The 17,604-nt window shown below is 41.8% G+C and overlaps 1 protein-coding gene across 7 annotated transcripts in view; it reads left to right on the top strand.

Moving 5' to 3' along the window:
• Positions 1 to 17,604, top strand: part of SPECC1 (sperm antigen with calponin homology and coiled-coil domains 1) — a 269,791-nt gene that overhangs the window by 130,083 nt on the left and 122,104 nt on the right. For all 7 annotated transcript variants that reach the window (XM_017517382.2, XM_017517386.2, XM_037734510.1 and 4 more), the window contains one exon: positions 4,894 to 6,473. In XM_017517382.2, coding sequence (XP_017372871.1) covers positions 4,894 to 6,473 — 1,580 coding nt within the window. The remainder of the gene's footprint in view (positions 1 to 4,893; positions 6,474 to 17,604) is intronic.

Below are 17,604 nucleotides of genomic sequence, written 5' to 3'. Positions count from 1 at the left end.
ACTCCTGGGCTCAAGTGATCCTCCCACCTCATCCTTCCAAGTGGCTGGGACCACAGGTGCATGCCCTATTCCTGGGGTTAATTTTTAAATTCTTTGTGTGTAGAGATAGCATCTCACTATGTTGCCCAGGCTGTTCTTGAACTCTTAGTCTTTAGTGATCCTACTGCCTTGGCCTTATTTTTAATTTTTTGAGGAACCTCCATACTGTTCTCTGTAATGGTTATATTGATAGACATTCTCACCAACAGTGTACAGGGTTCCCTTTTCTCCACATCCTCACCAATACTTGTTATCTTTTGTGTTTTTTATAGTACCCATTCTAACAGGTGTGAAGGAATATCTCATTGTGGTTTTAATTTGCATTTCTCTGATGATTACTACATTTTTTCATATATTCTTTGGCTACCTCGTGTTTTCTAATTTATTGCACAAATGTAACCATAAAAGAGAAGCAGGAACATTACTTAGAGACCAACCAGCTCAATACTCAACTGTTCCCAGTATTTTATGTTCCTTTCTAGTTTGCGAATGCTTATTTTATATGAATTCTGTGAATGCCTAGTTTGATGTACTTGTGATTGGCCACAGTGTAATTGTTCATTGCCATTTAAAAAATGTCACACATCAAACATGTTTCTTCTTTATGATTGTGTTAATCTTCATAATTATGAGATGAAGCTTGCTTTTATGTTAACTTCTTGGAGTCAGCCAGCCTCATGGGGATGGTACACATAAGTGATGCCTGAGTGGGAGGAGCACAAAAGATCCAACGGTGCTGGCTGAGCCAGTCCCTGTTCCACTGGCCCTTCTCTCCATTGCCCCAGATGTGCTGTGTAAGGAAGCATGGCCAGTCTCAGGGCTCCAGAGTGCATTGGTTAGCAGTGAGGTCTGACTCCCACTGCTTGAAGGAGGTGTCCTGAGCTGTTTACTCCTCCCCTTCAGTACCCATGAGGAGGTATGCTTGGGCTGGAGGCCTGGGCTCACATGGGAGGTGCACAGCCAAGACCTTCATTATTGGTCTGATGATTAATTTTTAGCAACTCTCTGAACCTAACCTGTGCTCCATAACAGTTTCTGAAATGAAGTGTACAGAGATGGGAAGACTGTTTTGGAAAAGAGAGACAGATGTAGTTTAAGAAAAAAAGGAAAAAGAATAGATGTAATAAAAATATGGCCAGATTGTACATTTCATAATACACATCAATTCATAAATATAGTTTAGGTTCATGGTTTTTAAAAATTTCTAGTAGTATAGATAAGGCAGAAATAACACAGGGAGAACAGACTACAATTTGGCAGCAAAAGGAAGGAGTTAAACTGTAGCTGGAAATAACAACAGATAATAACAGATCAATAAAAGTTGATCTGTTCTATATTAGTTCTTCTGTCTTCAAAACCAACAAATGATTGAAGGTTTTAAAAAAAGAAAGTGGCTGGGCACGGTGACTCACGCCTGTCATCTTAGCACTTGGGAGGCCAAGGCAGGCAGATCACCTGAAGTCAGGAGTTCGAGACCAGCCTGGCCAACACGGTGAAACCCTGTGTCTATTAAAAAATATATATATACACAAAAAATTAGCTGGGTGCTGTGGCTTGTGCCCGTAGTTCCAGCTACTCAGGAGGCTGAAGCAGGAGAATCACTTGAACCTGGGTGGCGGAGGTTGCAGTGAGCTGAGATCGCACCATTGTATTCCAGCCTGGGTGACAGGAGTGAAACTCCATCTCAAAAAAAAAATAAATAAATAAAATAAAAATCAGAAAGAAAGAAAGAGGCAGCTTTAATTTAGTGATGTTATTAAGAATGGCGAATACCTGTTTGATGACCAGTCCTGGACTCTCAGGTTTGCTTGTTCTGACTAGAGTTGTGGTGAAACTTTAGTTATATTCTAGTTTTTAATACGGCCCTTGCTGCAATGACTTCATTCTAGAGAACTGGCATTACTTAAACATTTTAGTGCTTACTGGTTTTAATCCTCATTTCCCAAGAATAATTAAATCTTTTTCTGATTGAGTTGTGTAGTATGATGCAGGTTAGGTACCTGACACCTAAAAATAAGGTTGACCCATGAACAACACTGGCTTGAACTGTGTGGGTCCATTTGTATGCAGATTTTTAAACAATAAATACCTTGGAAAATTATTTGGGGAATTGCAACAGTTTGAAAAAAACTCAGATGAATTGAGTAGTCTAGAAATATGGAAAAAATTTGAGAAAAAGTTATATATGGCATGAATGCATAAAATACATGTAGATACTAATCAGTTTTATCATTTACTACCAAATATGCACAAATCTATTATAAAAAGTTAAAATTTATCTAAACTTATGCACACACAGACTGTACATGGTGCTATTCATAGTTGAGAGAAATGTAAACAAATATAAAGAGGCAGTATTAAATTATAACTGCATAAAATTAACTGTAGTACACACAGTACTCCTGTAATAATCCCATAGCCACTTCCTGATGCTATTACAGTGTGCTCGAGCATTGGGGGTATCTACTCGGAAGGCACTATGATGCTGAACATCTCTGTGGGAGCACTTCCTCGCTCTAGTACACTTCAGATCATGATAAAAAGTGATCTCTTGAAGTTCTTGAGTATGTTTTATTGTGTGTAGTGCAGTGCCACAAACTTTGAATAACACTATGGGAACTATATGAAGTGCCACTAGTGGTGCTGGCAGTCCTCCCTAGAAGCCAAGAAAAGTCCTGACAGCATTGAATTGGTTGCTAGATTGAGGAGTGGTTGCCTGACGCTTCAGACAGATGATTCATTTTGCAAACAGACAATTTAAACTTATGGTATTGGTAAATACAGTATGGTACTGTAAATGTATTTTCACTTCCTTATGATTTTCTGAATAACATTTTCTTTTTTTATCTCACTTTATCTTAATACAGCATATAATGTGTATAACATACAAAATACATATTAACTGTTTATGTTTTCAATAAAACTTCCAGTCAGCAATAGGCTAGTAGTAGTTAAGTTTCTCGGGAACCAAAAGTTATACACAGAGTTTTGACTGCATGAGAGGTTGGCACCCTAACCCCCAAGTTGTTCAAGGGTCAACTGTATTAAAAGTCTATGATATATATACTCTTGGCTTTCCAGAAACTTAATCTGAAGAAAATAATTTTAAAACCATGGTTTTCTGTATGTTAATTTGACAGTTCAAGGCCAGGCGCGGTGGCTCACGCCTATAATCCCAGCACTTTGGGAGGCCGAGGCGGGTGGATCATGAGGTCAAGAGATCGAGACCATCCTAGTCAACAGGGTGAAACCCTGTCTCTACTAAAAATACAAAAATTAGCTGGGCATGGTGGTGCGCGCCTGTAGTCCCAGCTACTTGGGAGGCTGAGGCAGGAGAATTGCTTGAACCCAGGAGGCGGAGGTTGCGATGAGCCGAGATCGTGCCATTGCACTCCAGCCTGGGTAACAAGAGTGAAACTCCGTCTCAAAAAACAAAAACAAAAACAAAAAAAATTGATGGTTCAGCCTTTATTAGGTCAAAGTTTCAAAAGATCTCAGTTGTTAGATGTTTAGCAATGAATGTCATCAGCCTTTATGTTGTCAGGATCCAGAGTGTTGAGGTGTGCGTTTGCTCAGGGCTTGGAAACAGTCTTGGTGGTGGGTTTACAGATGCCCACCCTGTTAGATGCTGAACCTGTTTTAACGCTGGGGCTGCTGCCAGTCTATGGAAACATTCTCTCCCATGCCCTTCCTATGCTGTAGAGGCCTACAGGTTGATGACCACTTCTGGGACCCTTTGTTAGACCTCCCACTCAAAGCATGTAGTTGTGTAAGTGACAGCAGCCAGCCCTGACTCATCAAATAGTCTGAGTTTGTAATAAAACAAAAAACAAAATCCAGGATTTAAACTTACACTGTAACATTTGAGGTGGAATGGAGACTAATGTCTGGGTATCACCCCATAATTGTTTTTTACATTGTCTATGATATAGTACATGGTACAGATGGAAATAAAAAATAATTATTTATACCTTACATTTCCTGTTACAAGTATTGTGTATTATGTCCATATCATGTCAATTACCATAGGTATGTTCTTATCTCATTTGTTCTTATTTCTCCATGTGTACAAATGAGTACATCATTTCCACTTATGTCAAAAGCACTATGTCATTGTATCAGATCCATCTCATAGTATCATCTGTATCTTATGATTTCTTAATCAAATTTATGGTGTCAAAATATGTTCATGATGTTTTTTAAAGTGTTTATTGAGAAATTCACAAATAACTTGTATTTTGTCAAAAGGCCATTGTTTAGTTGTCAACATTATCAGTGCAGATGTACTAAATTGCAAGTTACAGAAAACCCAACTCAAGGTGACTTATAGGAAGGGTATTTCCTGGCTTGCCTAACTGAAAGGCCAGCAATAGGCCAGACTTCAGGGTTGATTTGATTTAGCAACTCAACAGTGCCACTGAGAGTTTAGTTTCCTTCTTGTTTCTCTTGCCATCTGCATTCCCACCTTTGTCTTGAGAGGGCAGGGTGGTTGCAAGCCATTTCTATACCTACACGTTTTTTCACTCTGGTCCTGTGGTGTTTAATAGCTTGCCCAGAAACCCTTCCCTTTGTCACATTGATCTTAATTGAGGTGTGTGCCCATGTGTGAACCAGCAACTGCCTGGGGATGGAGTCATCCTGAGTAGCTCAGGCGTGGAGTCAGCCTCACCCAAAGTATAGGCTGTGGGAGGAAGCACAGAAACCCTAGTCAGAACTGGGTAATTAGCTAGAGGAGGAGGAAATGGATGAAGAACGACAGCCACTGTCCACTGTGCCATGTGATTTACAGTCATTTGGGTTTTGTTTATAAGAGTGCTTGCTTTATTTTTTTACTTTTTTTCTTCTGTCTTTAAGGGGCCTTTACAACAACCAAACGGACAGGCATTCCAGCACCACGGGAATTTTCAGTGACTGTCTCAAGAGAGAGGTCTGTGCCACGTGGTCCCTCCAACCCCAGGAAATCAGTGTCCAGTCCAACTTCTTCCAACACTCCCACTCCCACCAAACACCTGAGGACCCCTTCTGCAAAGCCCAAGCAAGACAATGAAGGTGGAGAAAAGGCTGCACTTGAGTCCCAAGTTCGGGAACTTTTGGCAGAAGCCAAAGCAAAAGATAGTGAAATTAACAGGCTTCGAAGTGAGCTAAAGAAATGCAAAGAGAAAAGGACTCTGAGCACTGAGGGGACTGATGCTTTGGGCCCAAATGGAGATGCAACATCAGTCTCCCCCGGTGACGTGGAACCTATGATAAGAGCTCTTGAGGAGAAGAACAAGAACTTTCAGAAAGAACTCTCTGATCTAGAGGAAGAAAACCAGGCCCTGAAGGAGAAACTCATCTATCTTGAGCACTCCCCAAATTCAGAAGGCGCAGCCAGTCACACTGGCGACAGCAGCTGCCCAACATCCGTAACTCAAGAGTCAAGCTTTGGAAGCCCAACTGGAAATCAGTTGTCCAGTGACATTGATGAGTATAAAAAAAACATACATGGAAACTCATTACGGACATCAGGCTCCTCAAGTAGCGATGTTACCAAAGCTTCTTTGTCACCAGATGCCTCCGACTTTGAGCACATAACAGCAGAGACACCCTCAAGGCCCCTGTCCTCGACCAGTAACCCCTTTAAGAGTTCAAAGTGTTCTACCACTGGGAGTTCCCCAAACAACGTAAGCGAATTGTCCCTGGCTTCCCTCACAGAGAAGATACAAAAGATGGAAGAAAATCACCATAGCACTGCAGAAGAACTGCAGGCTACTCTACAAGAATTATCAGACCAGCAACAAATGGTGCAAGAATTGACAGCTGAAAATGAGAAGCTGGTGGATGAAAAGACAATTTTAGAGACATCCTTTCATCAGCATCGAGAGAGGGCAGAGCAGCTAAGTCAAGAAAATGAGAAGCTGATGACTCTTTTACAAGAGCGAGTAAAGAATGAAGAACCTACCACTCAGGAAGGAAAAATCCTTGAACTGGAGCAGAAGTGTACAGATATTCTTGAGCAGGGCCACTTTGAAAGAGAGAAGCTTCTCAATATTCAGCAACAGTTGACCTGTAGCTTGCGGAAGGTTGAGGAAGAAAACCAAGGAGCTTTAGAAATGATTAAACGCCTGAAGGAAGAAAATGAAAAACTGAATGAGTTTCTGGAACTGGAACGGCATAATAATAACATCATGGCCAAAACTTTGGAAGAGTGTAGAGTTACCTTGGAAGGGCTAAAAACGGAGAATGGATCTTTGAAGTCTCATTTGCAGGGTGAGAAGCAGAAAGCCACAGAGGCCACTGCCATAGGGCAGATGGCAGAGAGCTGCGAAGTTCAAGAAATGTTGAAAGTAGCCCGAGCGGAGAAAGATCTACTGGAACTGTCTTGCAATGAGCTCAGACAAGAATTACTAAAGGCAAATGGTGAAATTAAACATGTTTCCAGCCTGCTGGCCAAGGTGAGAAGAGACAATTCTTTGCTGGTATTTGTTCATCCTTGTTCATATTTCTGCTCTTACCCTCTAACTTTACAGAGCACATAGAAGCATTTGCTCAGTCTATTTCATTCATGAAGCCAGCATTCCAGCTTGAAGTCCTGTTAGATTGCAGAGAGATTGGAATTGGGGATACAAAAAAGAAAGCCCTAGATTTCTGATTATGTGTGGTTCAAAGTGTAGTGGGGATGTAGAGTGAAGTCAGAGTATGATGCAGTGATAAAGAATATTATAGAGCCTATGCCCAGGCTCTAGTCTAGTGCAAAGGAGGGGCACCTGGTATAACATGGGGTTTGGGGGTATAGAAGGACTTCCTGGAAGAAATAGCAACTGAGCTGAGTTCTGAAGACTGAGTGGGAGTTTGCCAGGTCTATCAGCATGCTTTTAGCTGGTAGTAACAGACAATTAAATCACTCCCAATTTTCCACCAAAAATTACCACTATTTTTGTGTTTTCTTCCAGATATATGTGTGTGTATATGTATCATACAAGTTAAACAAATTTAGAATCATCTTATACATGTTATTAACTTTCTTTTTGCATTTAACAGTTTAGAAATGATTAAACTTTTTAATCAGCATATTTACATCATTAAATACTCATTTAAACATTCTTTTAAAGGCCAGATAGCATTTTAATATAAATGTTTCATATTTATTAGGTCCCTGTTGTTGAACATATATATAGTCAAACATTTGTGGTCTTTCCAGTCTTTCAATATTATAAATACTTTTTTATATGTCTTACTGTTTATTTTGGAAAAATTCCTAGACGATGACTTACCGAGTCAAAGAGTATAAACATTTTAAAGACGTTCAACACATTCAGCCAGATTGCCCTTCAGAAATATTATGCCAGTTTATTCATCCTAGCGGTCATGAGATCATGTGCTTCCCCGAGCCCTTGCCAGCACTTGGTATTATCATTTAAATCTGTTAATCATTTCATTTTTAAAACCTTTTTTGCTTAGGAAGATCTTCCATAGCCCAAGACCAAATAAATAATAACTTTTCTCGTTTTTAAAAAATAATACTTTAATCAGCCTATTCCCTGTTTCCTCCAAGTTCTGGGTCTGATTTAGGGATCTGCTGGCAAGAGGAGTTCAAAACATCTTCCTACCTTACTTCAGGGGTTGTCATTGTTTCAAGAAACAGATTTTGCCCTGAGTTCTCACGAGATTTTTCTCCACTGCTTCATCTGTCTTAAGATGAGTCCATTGCAACCTGATTCCGCATTTAGCCATCTGATGGTTTTAGTGGTGGGTCATGTTAAGGAGTTCTATCTTTGTCTGTATCCTAAATTTGCAGGTATTTTATTGAAAGTATGTAAGTAATTCCATTACCAGTCAGGCTTTGTATTGGGTTTTAATATCTTATGGAATAAGAATATTCTTTTTTTACTTGATTACTCACTACTCTCTTGCAAAATGTTTTATCTCCCATGTGGACCTTCTTGAAGTTCTTTCTCAATCCCTCAGTATTTTTGGTAGTTTGATTGGCATTACAGTGTATATATCAATGAGAAATAATTTGACATCTTAAGGTAGCTTATTTTTTCTGATCATAAAATTATGTTTTCATTATGAGGATTTAAAAAAGCAGAAAAGTATAAAAAAGAAATGTATTACCTTTAATCTCACCACTTGGAGAAAAACTGCTAACATTTTGCTATATGTCCTTTCAGGCCTTTTCTCAGTTTATACATGTTTGAGCATGTATAAAAACTTGCGTTGATATGATTATCATATTTTGTCTTCCTATCCAGAAGAGTAGAGTATGTCTGTCCACATTCCATTACAAAGAACCAGTTGGATCAGTTTATCTATTCCACTGTTAATCTGTTTCTGATTAACTTGTTTCTGCTTTTATCTTTATTAATTTTTTTGTCCTATTTTTGTGCATTTCTTTGGTTTCTTACTAGTTTCTTGAGTAAAATTATTTCTTCATTTAACTTTTTTTACCCTTGATTGATAATGAAAGCATTTAAAGGTATTGTAGCTTTGGTAAATAGAGACAATAAAATCTATAATCTTCTAGAATAAACTAAATCTAACTTAAAAGAAATCATTTGCATTTTCTGTAGAGTACAAGGCACAACGTATATGTTTAAAATCAAACTGTTATTATTTATATATCCCAGATCTTATTGAGTGCTAACTAGAATTATAAAATACTGATAGTAGGAGGGGAAAGGTCCTAGCTAGTATTTTTAGGTGAGAGTTTGAGGTAAAGATGGGGGCATGCTATCACATAGGGTTTCTTTTATATCCATCAAGACCCTAGGCCTGTGATTTTGTGCTATCTTAAGTGCACAGAAACTGATTTGTAATTCCAGTGACTTGTAACATACTAATCTTCCTGCCCTTTTACATTACTGCAGAAAAAGCAAAACAGACCTCCTAAATGGACTAATATTTATTGTATCTCTACTATAGAATATCAACTAACCCACCAACAACCATGAATTTAAATGATAGTACTGAAGAGATTCATGTCCAAAGGATAACAGGAGAAGTTTTAGCACAAAACTATGATATGGTTTTTTTATTTTTAGAGACAGGTTCTCGTTTTGTCACTTAGGCTGGAGTGTAGTGGTGATATAGTTCATTGCAGTCTTGAACTCCTGGGCTCAGCTGATCCTCCCACCTCAGCCTTCTGGGTAGCTGGTACAACAGCCAGGCACCACCATGCCTGACTACTTGACTGTTTTTAAAGGATGGGGATTGAATTTTTTTCTATAGCTAATGACATGATCTGATAGTTTTTATGTAATCGGGTTTTTTTCCCCTTTAATTTGTTAATGAGTAAGTTATAACAATAGATTTTCTAAGGTGGTCTAGTGTAAAACCATGCTTGCATTCCTAAGGTAAATCCTAATTCTTCAGTTTTCAATTGTTTCACTTGACCTTTTGCCAACAACTTTCAAATATAACTGCCTTCAGCAGGTATGGGAGTAACTGTCCTGTTAATCACCAAGCAACATCATGTACCCTGTGAGCAGCGCATTCATCCACTCTAATGCTTGGCAGAAGGTGAATATTATGAAAAAGAATACAATAAGCTATTTACAAAGGGGAAAAGCAGTGCCAAACCATTCTGTGATCTAATAGATTCAGTAAATCTATGTAAGTTTCCAGTTTAGATTACTCAAGTGACCCAGATACTGTCAAAAGAGCCTCTGAAAAGCCTTGAAAAGTCCTTTTTTTAAAAAAATAGAAGGTAGGTTTCTTCCTCATACAATAAATGGAAAATTGATAGGATACAATATTTTGTAGGCTTCTTTTTCTTCTCATTTCTTTGTCTTTAGTGGTTTGCTAAGCTCTTTATTTTTTTAACCTCTCTGATATACCCCATATGCGTTTTGCTGGCTGCTTAATCTGTAGTCACATGACATACTTCTGTAAAACTTTGAGGAAGGGTCTGATTTCCACAGAACCCAAAGCCACCACTCCTGGGAGCCACACCTGTCCCTGCAAACAGCACAGAGAGAGTATAGGATTGTCGTTTTTCCAGGCAATAACATGACCCAGCTTTAATTTTCCTTTTTACCTTTTCAGTTGTTTGGGATCTAGATTTCAAGTTAGAATATCATTTCTAGGCTTGAAACCTAGACGTTCTAAAAGAAAAATATCTATTTATTCCCCCTGAGGTTGAAGTTTATAGGTGGTGTCCTTAGAATCTTAGTTCTTTCTGCAGAAACTCGTGGTCCACTTCTAGAAGAGTAAGGAGATTATAAATAACCACTTGCCGTGAGTGGTCTGGGGGAGTCAGCAGAGGTAAAATGACTAGTGTGCTGCCCGCGTGAATTCTGGAGCCAAACTGATTTAGAGTGGCAGCTGGTCAGAGACGGCAGAACCAGAATTTGAGGGAAATATTGGTAAATAGATGATCCTGTAGCTGTGACATTGGAGTAGGGCACATTAAAGGACTTAAGAGATCTGGACATCTGGTTTAAACAGTCAGGTGGACCAGGAGTGTATCCAGGTGATGCATTGGAATATGAGAAACTGCCCTCCTATCAGAAGCATGAACCAGGGGACCCTCTCTCCACCCTGGACCGTAAGAGCAAGAGGTGGGCTGTGGCTGCCCATGGTGCAGGCCCAGACTGTGGCTGGTATTGCTGTGGTTCTGGGCCTCCTGCCAGGGGTACAGGACAGCTCAGCATTGACAAGCAGCTTGGCCTGCCTGTTGGCAGCTCTGGGCAGGCATGTCTTCTGGACACCTGGGTCCTATGGGGAGAGGGTTTCCCACAGCCTCCCAGAACTTTCCCTTTACATCTGATTGATGAGAAGTGGGTCACACAGCGCCCCCACGCTACCTTCTTGAAATCACAGTTGCAGCCTGATTCTTGAACAAAATTGGAATTCTATTAGGAAGATACAAGGTTGCGGGGTGGCTTTTGGTGAGGAATGGGCACCGTTTACCACACCAGGCCTCCACTCCTTCACCTTTCCCCACCCAGTACTCACAGTGATCTGATCGTGTAGCCCTTCCGGTGCTGCCTGGAGCACCACATGCTTCGCCCAGCACCCGCTCCCACCACACCTCCACTCGCAGTCCCACCACGCGTCCAGCTGTACTCCCATCCCTCCCTCCGTGCCAGGCCTGGCCAGGCCAGTGGCTGCCTGACAGTCATGTTTGCTCAGGGGGCTCTCTTGGCCTGAAGAGACCCCCACCCCATTCACCATTACCTGATCCCTCCTGAAGCTTTCTGCTTCAGTTACGGGGTCTTCAGCGAGGCCTTCAGGTCTGCAGGGCCCTGTCCCATGGAACTTCAAGCTCATTTCAGTAAATGACATAATTGTCGCTCAGCCAGGGTCACTCATGGGAACACCCTGGCCCTCAGAGGACTCAGACATGCAGGTGAAACTGTTTGGGGTGCTTCAGGGAAGCTGAGGGAACGTACTGCCTGAGTAGCCACTGGCGGCTGCTGGAGCGGTGGGAAGGTTACTGAGCTGAAAACACGGAGATTTCAGTCATCTTCAACTCCCACTCTCCAGCACCAAGCATCAGCTCTCTGGTGAGCAGAGGCCTGTGGCTTCATGCTGGGGAGGAAGCCTGTCAGCAGCTTCTGTCAACAGGGCCTGTTTTCCAGCTCCCCTGGGCAAACCATGAGGATGAGGAAGTCAGGAAGAGGCCTGTGGAGACTGCTTGGGGAGAGCCCCACAGACGCTGCACCAGGAAGCCTCTGCTCAAGGGGCTGTGGCCTGGGGAGAGTTGCCACAGGCCTCAGCCTGGCTGTGCAGAGTCAGCTGTGCCCCAGGAGCGGAATCTTCTGAAGATTAAACTACAAAGCCAGAATGCCCCTGCAGCCTTTATTATGTGGGATGTGACAGGCATGTGGCCTGGAGCTCATGGCATGTCTGCCAGGTTCTCCCCCTACATCCCCAGATCTCTGTTCTTGAAGCCCCTTAAAAAGGGGCAGAAGTTTGGTGGAGACAGTCAGATGGTTTGAGGAAGGGTGGTCTTACCACTTGGGCAGATGTGCAGAACCTATAGCTCTGACCCCTTGCTCTTAACCTGTGACTCCACAGGGGGCTGCTTCCCAGTCCTGCCTGACCCTGCTTCCCCCTTGATAGACTTGCTTTCTTCTGGACATGTTAATGCCTTTCCTGAGGTGAGGCCTCACATGAAGAGAGCACCCTCTCTTCTGTTCACATGACCTCGGGACTCGTCTGTGAGCTGGTGTTGCCCGGCACTTCTCTCTCCAGTGCGAGTTCTTGGGAAGCACCTGAGTGGGGCCTTGCTGCTTTGAAAGGTCCCTCCCAGGGCACAGACCCTGCTTCTGAAGCTTGCCTCTGTGTTCCCAAAGGTGAAATACAGATGTTTATCCTCATCTTTGAGTTTTCCAACAGCCTTACTCCCCCATAACTGAAGTGTAAATAAACTAGCATTTTCTCCTCTCCCTTGGTGGAGCAGCATTGCCAAAATAATAATAATTCAACTTTAGGCCAGTAAGAATGAACTGTGGCTGATTATCAGCAGTGTCTATTCACAACGGGGCCAAGAACCAAGCAGAGGGAGTTTTGCAGTAGCCATCTAGATGCCAAAACAGAAACACCCCACATTCTTACTCATTGTATTAGTCTGTTTTCATGCTGCTGATAAACACATACCTGAGACTGGAAAGAAAAAAGGTCTAATGAACTTACATTTCCACATGGCTGGGGATGCCTCACAATCATGGTGGTAGAAGGTGAAAGGCACATCTCACATGTTGGCAGACAAGCGAAGAGAGCTTGTGCAGGGAAACTCCCCCTTATATAGTCATCAGATCTTGTGAGACTTAGCACTATCAGGAGAACAGCAGGAAAGACCTGTCCCCTGAGTCAGTTACCTCCCACTGGGTCCCATCCACAGCATGTGGGATATCAAGATGAGATTTGGGTGGGGGGAGACAGCCAAACTGTATCACTCATGGTAAGTTACTCAAGTGTCATTCCAAGTTTTTTTCCTTTTAAACTATATGTAATTTTAGCATTGCAATTTCTTCCATCCGTTAGGTATTCAGTAAATACTTTTCAGGTGAATGAATGAATGTCAGAAAAACTTGCAACGGAATTGAGAGGCTGCTATAATTATGTTAATATGTTGAAAAATAAAGTTTATTATATCTTAATAACAGCAGCTAATATTTTGGGGCTTTATATGTGCTAGGCACTCTTAGAGCTTTTCCATCTTTTGATCTTATCTTTTGTCTTAACCATATGCTGTTGATTCTGTTTAATCTTTTTTCGGTTGAACAAACAGAATGATTAAGTTATTAGCCTAATGAATGGATGAAATGAAGCCAGGATTCAAAATTGGGTCTGACCTTAGAGCGCTTACTTTTTTTTTTTTTTTTTTTTTTTTTTTGAGTTTTTTTTTTTTTTTTTTTTTTTTTTTTTTTTTTTGAGACATGGTCTTATTCTGTTGCCCAGGCTGGGATACAGTGGTGTGATTATAGCTCTCTGCAGCCTGGAATTCCTGGGCTTAAGTGGTCCTCCCACCTCAGCTTCCCAAGTAGCTGGAATTACAGGTGCACAACATGACATACCATGAATTTTTTAATTTTTTTTTTTTTCATAGAGGCAGAGTCTTGCTCTGTCGACCAGGCTGATCTCAAACTCCTGACCCTAGGTGATCCTCCCACACCTCAGTGCTTCCCAAAGTGCTGGGATGACAGGGGTGAGCCAAGGTACCCAGAGCTTTTACTCTTAATCACTGATTTATGCTGCTTTCCAGTTACCTGAAAGCAGAGACAGAAAAACATTTAAAACAGACCTAAGACTCCAATTAATACGCTGTCACTATTGTCTTAAGGCCAAAGCCCTTTGATTTGAAGAAAACCACCTTTGAAAGCTTTGTTGAACCGGGAGAGTTTTACCTGATAGTAATACAATGGAGAAATTCACAGTGAAAACCTGAGTCATCAAGAAATGTTGTTTCCTTTGACCTCTAACCTGAATCTTAAGGGGAGAGGGGGTGAGTTGACCCCTGAGTGTGTGGGGGTAGGGACTGTGGGAATGCTGCTGGAAGAAAACAACAGCAGGTCCTAAGGTCAGAAAGCCTGGCCACAGAGGAAGTGATGCAGGTAGTTTGTCCTTGTTGGAGTGCACAGGGTGGTCGGTGGAAGTGGCCTGGAGGAGATTACAGCCAAGCAGTTAGGATTTTATCCTCAAGACAGTGGGAGTCTCTGAATAATTTTTTAAATAGTTTTTATGGAGATATAATCCATATAAATCGCATATGTCTGTGGGTTTTAGTATATTCACACAATTGTGCAACCATCAGCACAATCAATTTTAGAACATTTTTGTCACCCCATAAAGAAATCTTAACCTCCAAGACCACCTCCCTCCCAGCCCCTGGCAACCACTAATCTACGTTTTGGCTCTGTGGACCTGTCTTTTCTGGATGTTTTATACATATGGAACCTGCGCTATGTGGCCTCAAGCAGTCCTCCCACTTTAGCCTCCCAGAGTGCTGGAGAGTTCTTTCTGTGCTCTGGATACAAATCCCTTACCAGAAAAATGATTTGCAAATATTTCCTCCCATTCTGTGGGTTATCTTTTCACTATCTTGATAATGCCTTTTGTGGCACAAAATGTTTTAATTTTTATTTTTATGAAGTTGAGTTTACTATTTTTCATTGGTGGTTTGTGCTTTTGGTCGAAGGAATTTTAAACAAGAGTCACGGAATCACGTTTACAGTTGAGAAAAATGACTTTGGATACAGTTAGGCGAGAAAGAATGAAGGGCAGAACAGGGAGTGGGTTGGATGGGAAGATGAGGGCTGGAAAGACATTTGTTTTATTTGTTTATTTATTTTTAAGACAGAGACTTGGCAGTGGTGCATCTGTTGGTTCACTGCAACCTCCACCTCCTGGGTTCAAGCGATTCTCCTGCCTCAGCCTCCTGAGTAGCTGGGATTATAGTCACCCACCACCACTCCTGGATAACTTTCCTATTTTTAGTAGAGACGGGGTTTCATCATATTGACCAGGCTGGTCTCAAACCCCTGACCTCAAGTGATCCACCCACATCTGCCTCCCAAAGTGCTAGGATTATAGGCGTGAGCCACTGCATCTGGCCTGGAAAGACATTTAGACATTAGATGTTTAGAAGGGAGGTTCAGTAGGGTCGGGTGACTGATTTGACATCAGGGATGGGCAGGAGGAAGGCATTTCAGCCCATTCATAGATCTCCAGCTTGTGTGATTGAATATGTGGTTGTGCTGCTTCCTGGGAGAGGGAAGACAGAATATGGGGCAGGTTTGAGAAGGGAGAGTTGTCTGCTGAAGCCAGCAAGGATACCCAGGCCTGCAAGCCGAGGCTGCTGTCAGCACCTGCCGATCCAGCCACAGAGATCGGAAGCCCCTGTCCTTCTAGGCCAAGAGTCCTCCAAGGCAGGGACCTCATACCTGATGTTTCTCATTGCCCCTCCAGGACCTTTAGAAGCTGTAGAAACATGTCTAGCCAGGATGTTCCACGAATGCATTTCACATCTGCTGAGGTTTGTGAGTAGTCTCCACAGTGTTAGAGGAGGAGGTGACCCTTAAGATGGGCAGGTGGGATTCTGAATTCTTGACAGTTCTTTGCCCTGGTAGATTATCTCTTTTTAAGCACTTGAGATAACTTGATTGAATGGACTATATAGTCACCAGATTAAGTCAAAAGCCAACTGAAATGACAGACTTACACAAGAAGTAGTTATGGGGTGTTTACGAGTCAGGTATCTTCCTGTTGGTCATACCCACTTCTCCACTTGTGCTGGTTTCTAATAACACTATCTGTACAGCTTTAATGTTACTGGAATTTACTCAGAATTTATTATAAGATATCATTCTGTTTATGTCTCCATAGTACCATGTTTTTGCTATGTGAATATATGAATGAAGGGTTAAATGATTTCTCAAAGCCAGGGCATAATTCTTCAAAATACTGTCTTTGCTATAAAAATTTACTAAAAATAACTAACACTGAAATGTTTGAGCCACAGCACGCTTTTACTTTAATGTTCTGATTTCTTGGTTCTTGATATATTGACAGTGTTGCTGGGTTAGCTATAAACCTAATTCCTTATTCTCTTTAGTCTCTATTCTTATGGCTGCTTTGTGTAAGAGAAGAGCTTGGTTCTTAGATGAACTCTAGCTTGATTTCCTTTGTGCTTTTGTTCATCACACTAAAGAAAGCTATGTAGGTGTTCTGTTAGAGATGTTTATTCAGTACTGTCAAATTATCTGTTGGTCAAACCATCACAACCAGTTGTTTACCCCTCTGAGAGAAGAATCTAGATGGGTGTGTTACCACCAGCATAGTAGTGCTCTTAATATCTGCAGTTGGGGAGTACATCCCCTGGGTCCCACAGCATGAAACTCTTCCTCTTTTCGGGAACACTCATCTGGAGATGCCTGAGGCCTTTTGCCTTTCCTTAGGGCACTGGTGAATGTCTGATTTAATGCTTTGACCCAGACTTGTAAAGCAATAGATTCATTTGGGGAGAAGATGGCAAGTAGCATGACTCAGCCTCCACGCTTACATTTATCTTCCACGTAAGAAGTTTGGGGGTCCTGAGATTTTCTTTTTTTTCATAAGTGTCTTGACAAGCATGGGGTGGGGGTTGGGGAGTGGAGGAGGTGACCCTTGCTAGGATTCTAGAGGGGTCTGACCTCAGAGCTACACTGCCTGTCCTCTGGTCCCTCCCTGGGGGCCTCTGCTGCTATCTGCCTTGGGCACCTGCTGGAAAGGAGTGGCTTTCCTCTCTGCAGAAAATAGTGGCCTTCCTGGGAAGTTTTTGTTTGAATCTATTTATAGTACAATTCCACTGGCTCCATATCTACAGAAAATTGATCTTTGAAATTGGGAGATGCTTGTGATGCACAAGAGTGGTTTCTTTTTTCAAGGGAAATGTTGAAAATCACATTGGTAGGTGACAATGTCTCTTGACAGAGAAGTTAAAAGGAGCTGACCAGTCAGCATGTTGGGCGGTCTCCCTGTAGTTCCCAGCTACTCAGAGGGCTGAGGCGGGAGGATCAGTTGGGCCCAGGAGCTCAGCCTAAGCAACATAACAAGACCCCCATCTCTTTAAAAAAAAAAAAAAATCTCAAGCAAGGGAAATGCAAAGGAGCTGGTCAGCTGAGAGACCCACAATGTAAGCAGGGCCTGGAGCACCTGCAGTCTTGGAAGGGTAGGCTTTGTTCTCAGCCACTTGATACATGCTAGATTACTCTTTTCAAGTGATTTAATTTCACTTGAATCTTCCCCTCTCTTCCTATGTTAATCTGTTAAATGAATATAAAAAATCTGCCTGTTATTACTTAGCAAGACCTTGTTAGAAGAAGTTGTGAAGTTACTTAAGGGTTTCTGTTTTTTGATTCTTGTCTTTTTTTTTTTTTTTTTTGTAAATAAAAGAAGTTTCTGGAATATATTGTTAAATTTGAGATAATTATTCCAACACCCAGGAAGGATGAAATGATGGGTGCATATGAAACAAATGCTGATTTGCAGGTGCCCTTCCCCCATGCCGAATTACCTACCTATGGGAGGCAGAGGGGCAGAGCTTCTGAGGGGCAGCAGCCTCAACTGCTTGCAGAGGCCTTGCTCAGGGTGCTCGCC

Source organism: Cebus imitator, unplaced genomic scaffold, assembly GCF_001604975.1.
Source record: "Cebus imitator isolate Cc_AM_T3 unplaced genomic scaffold, Cebus_imitator-1.0 Scaffold629, whole genome shotgun sequence".
Classification (NCBI taxonomy): domain Eukaryota; kingdom Metazoa; phylum Chordata; class Mammalia; order Primates; family Cebidae; genus Cebus; species Cebus imitator.
This window is presented reverse-complemented; position numbering and strand designations above follow the sequence as displayed.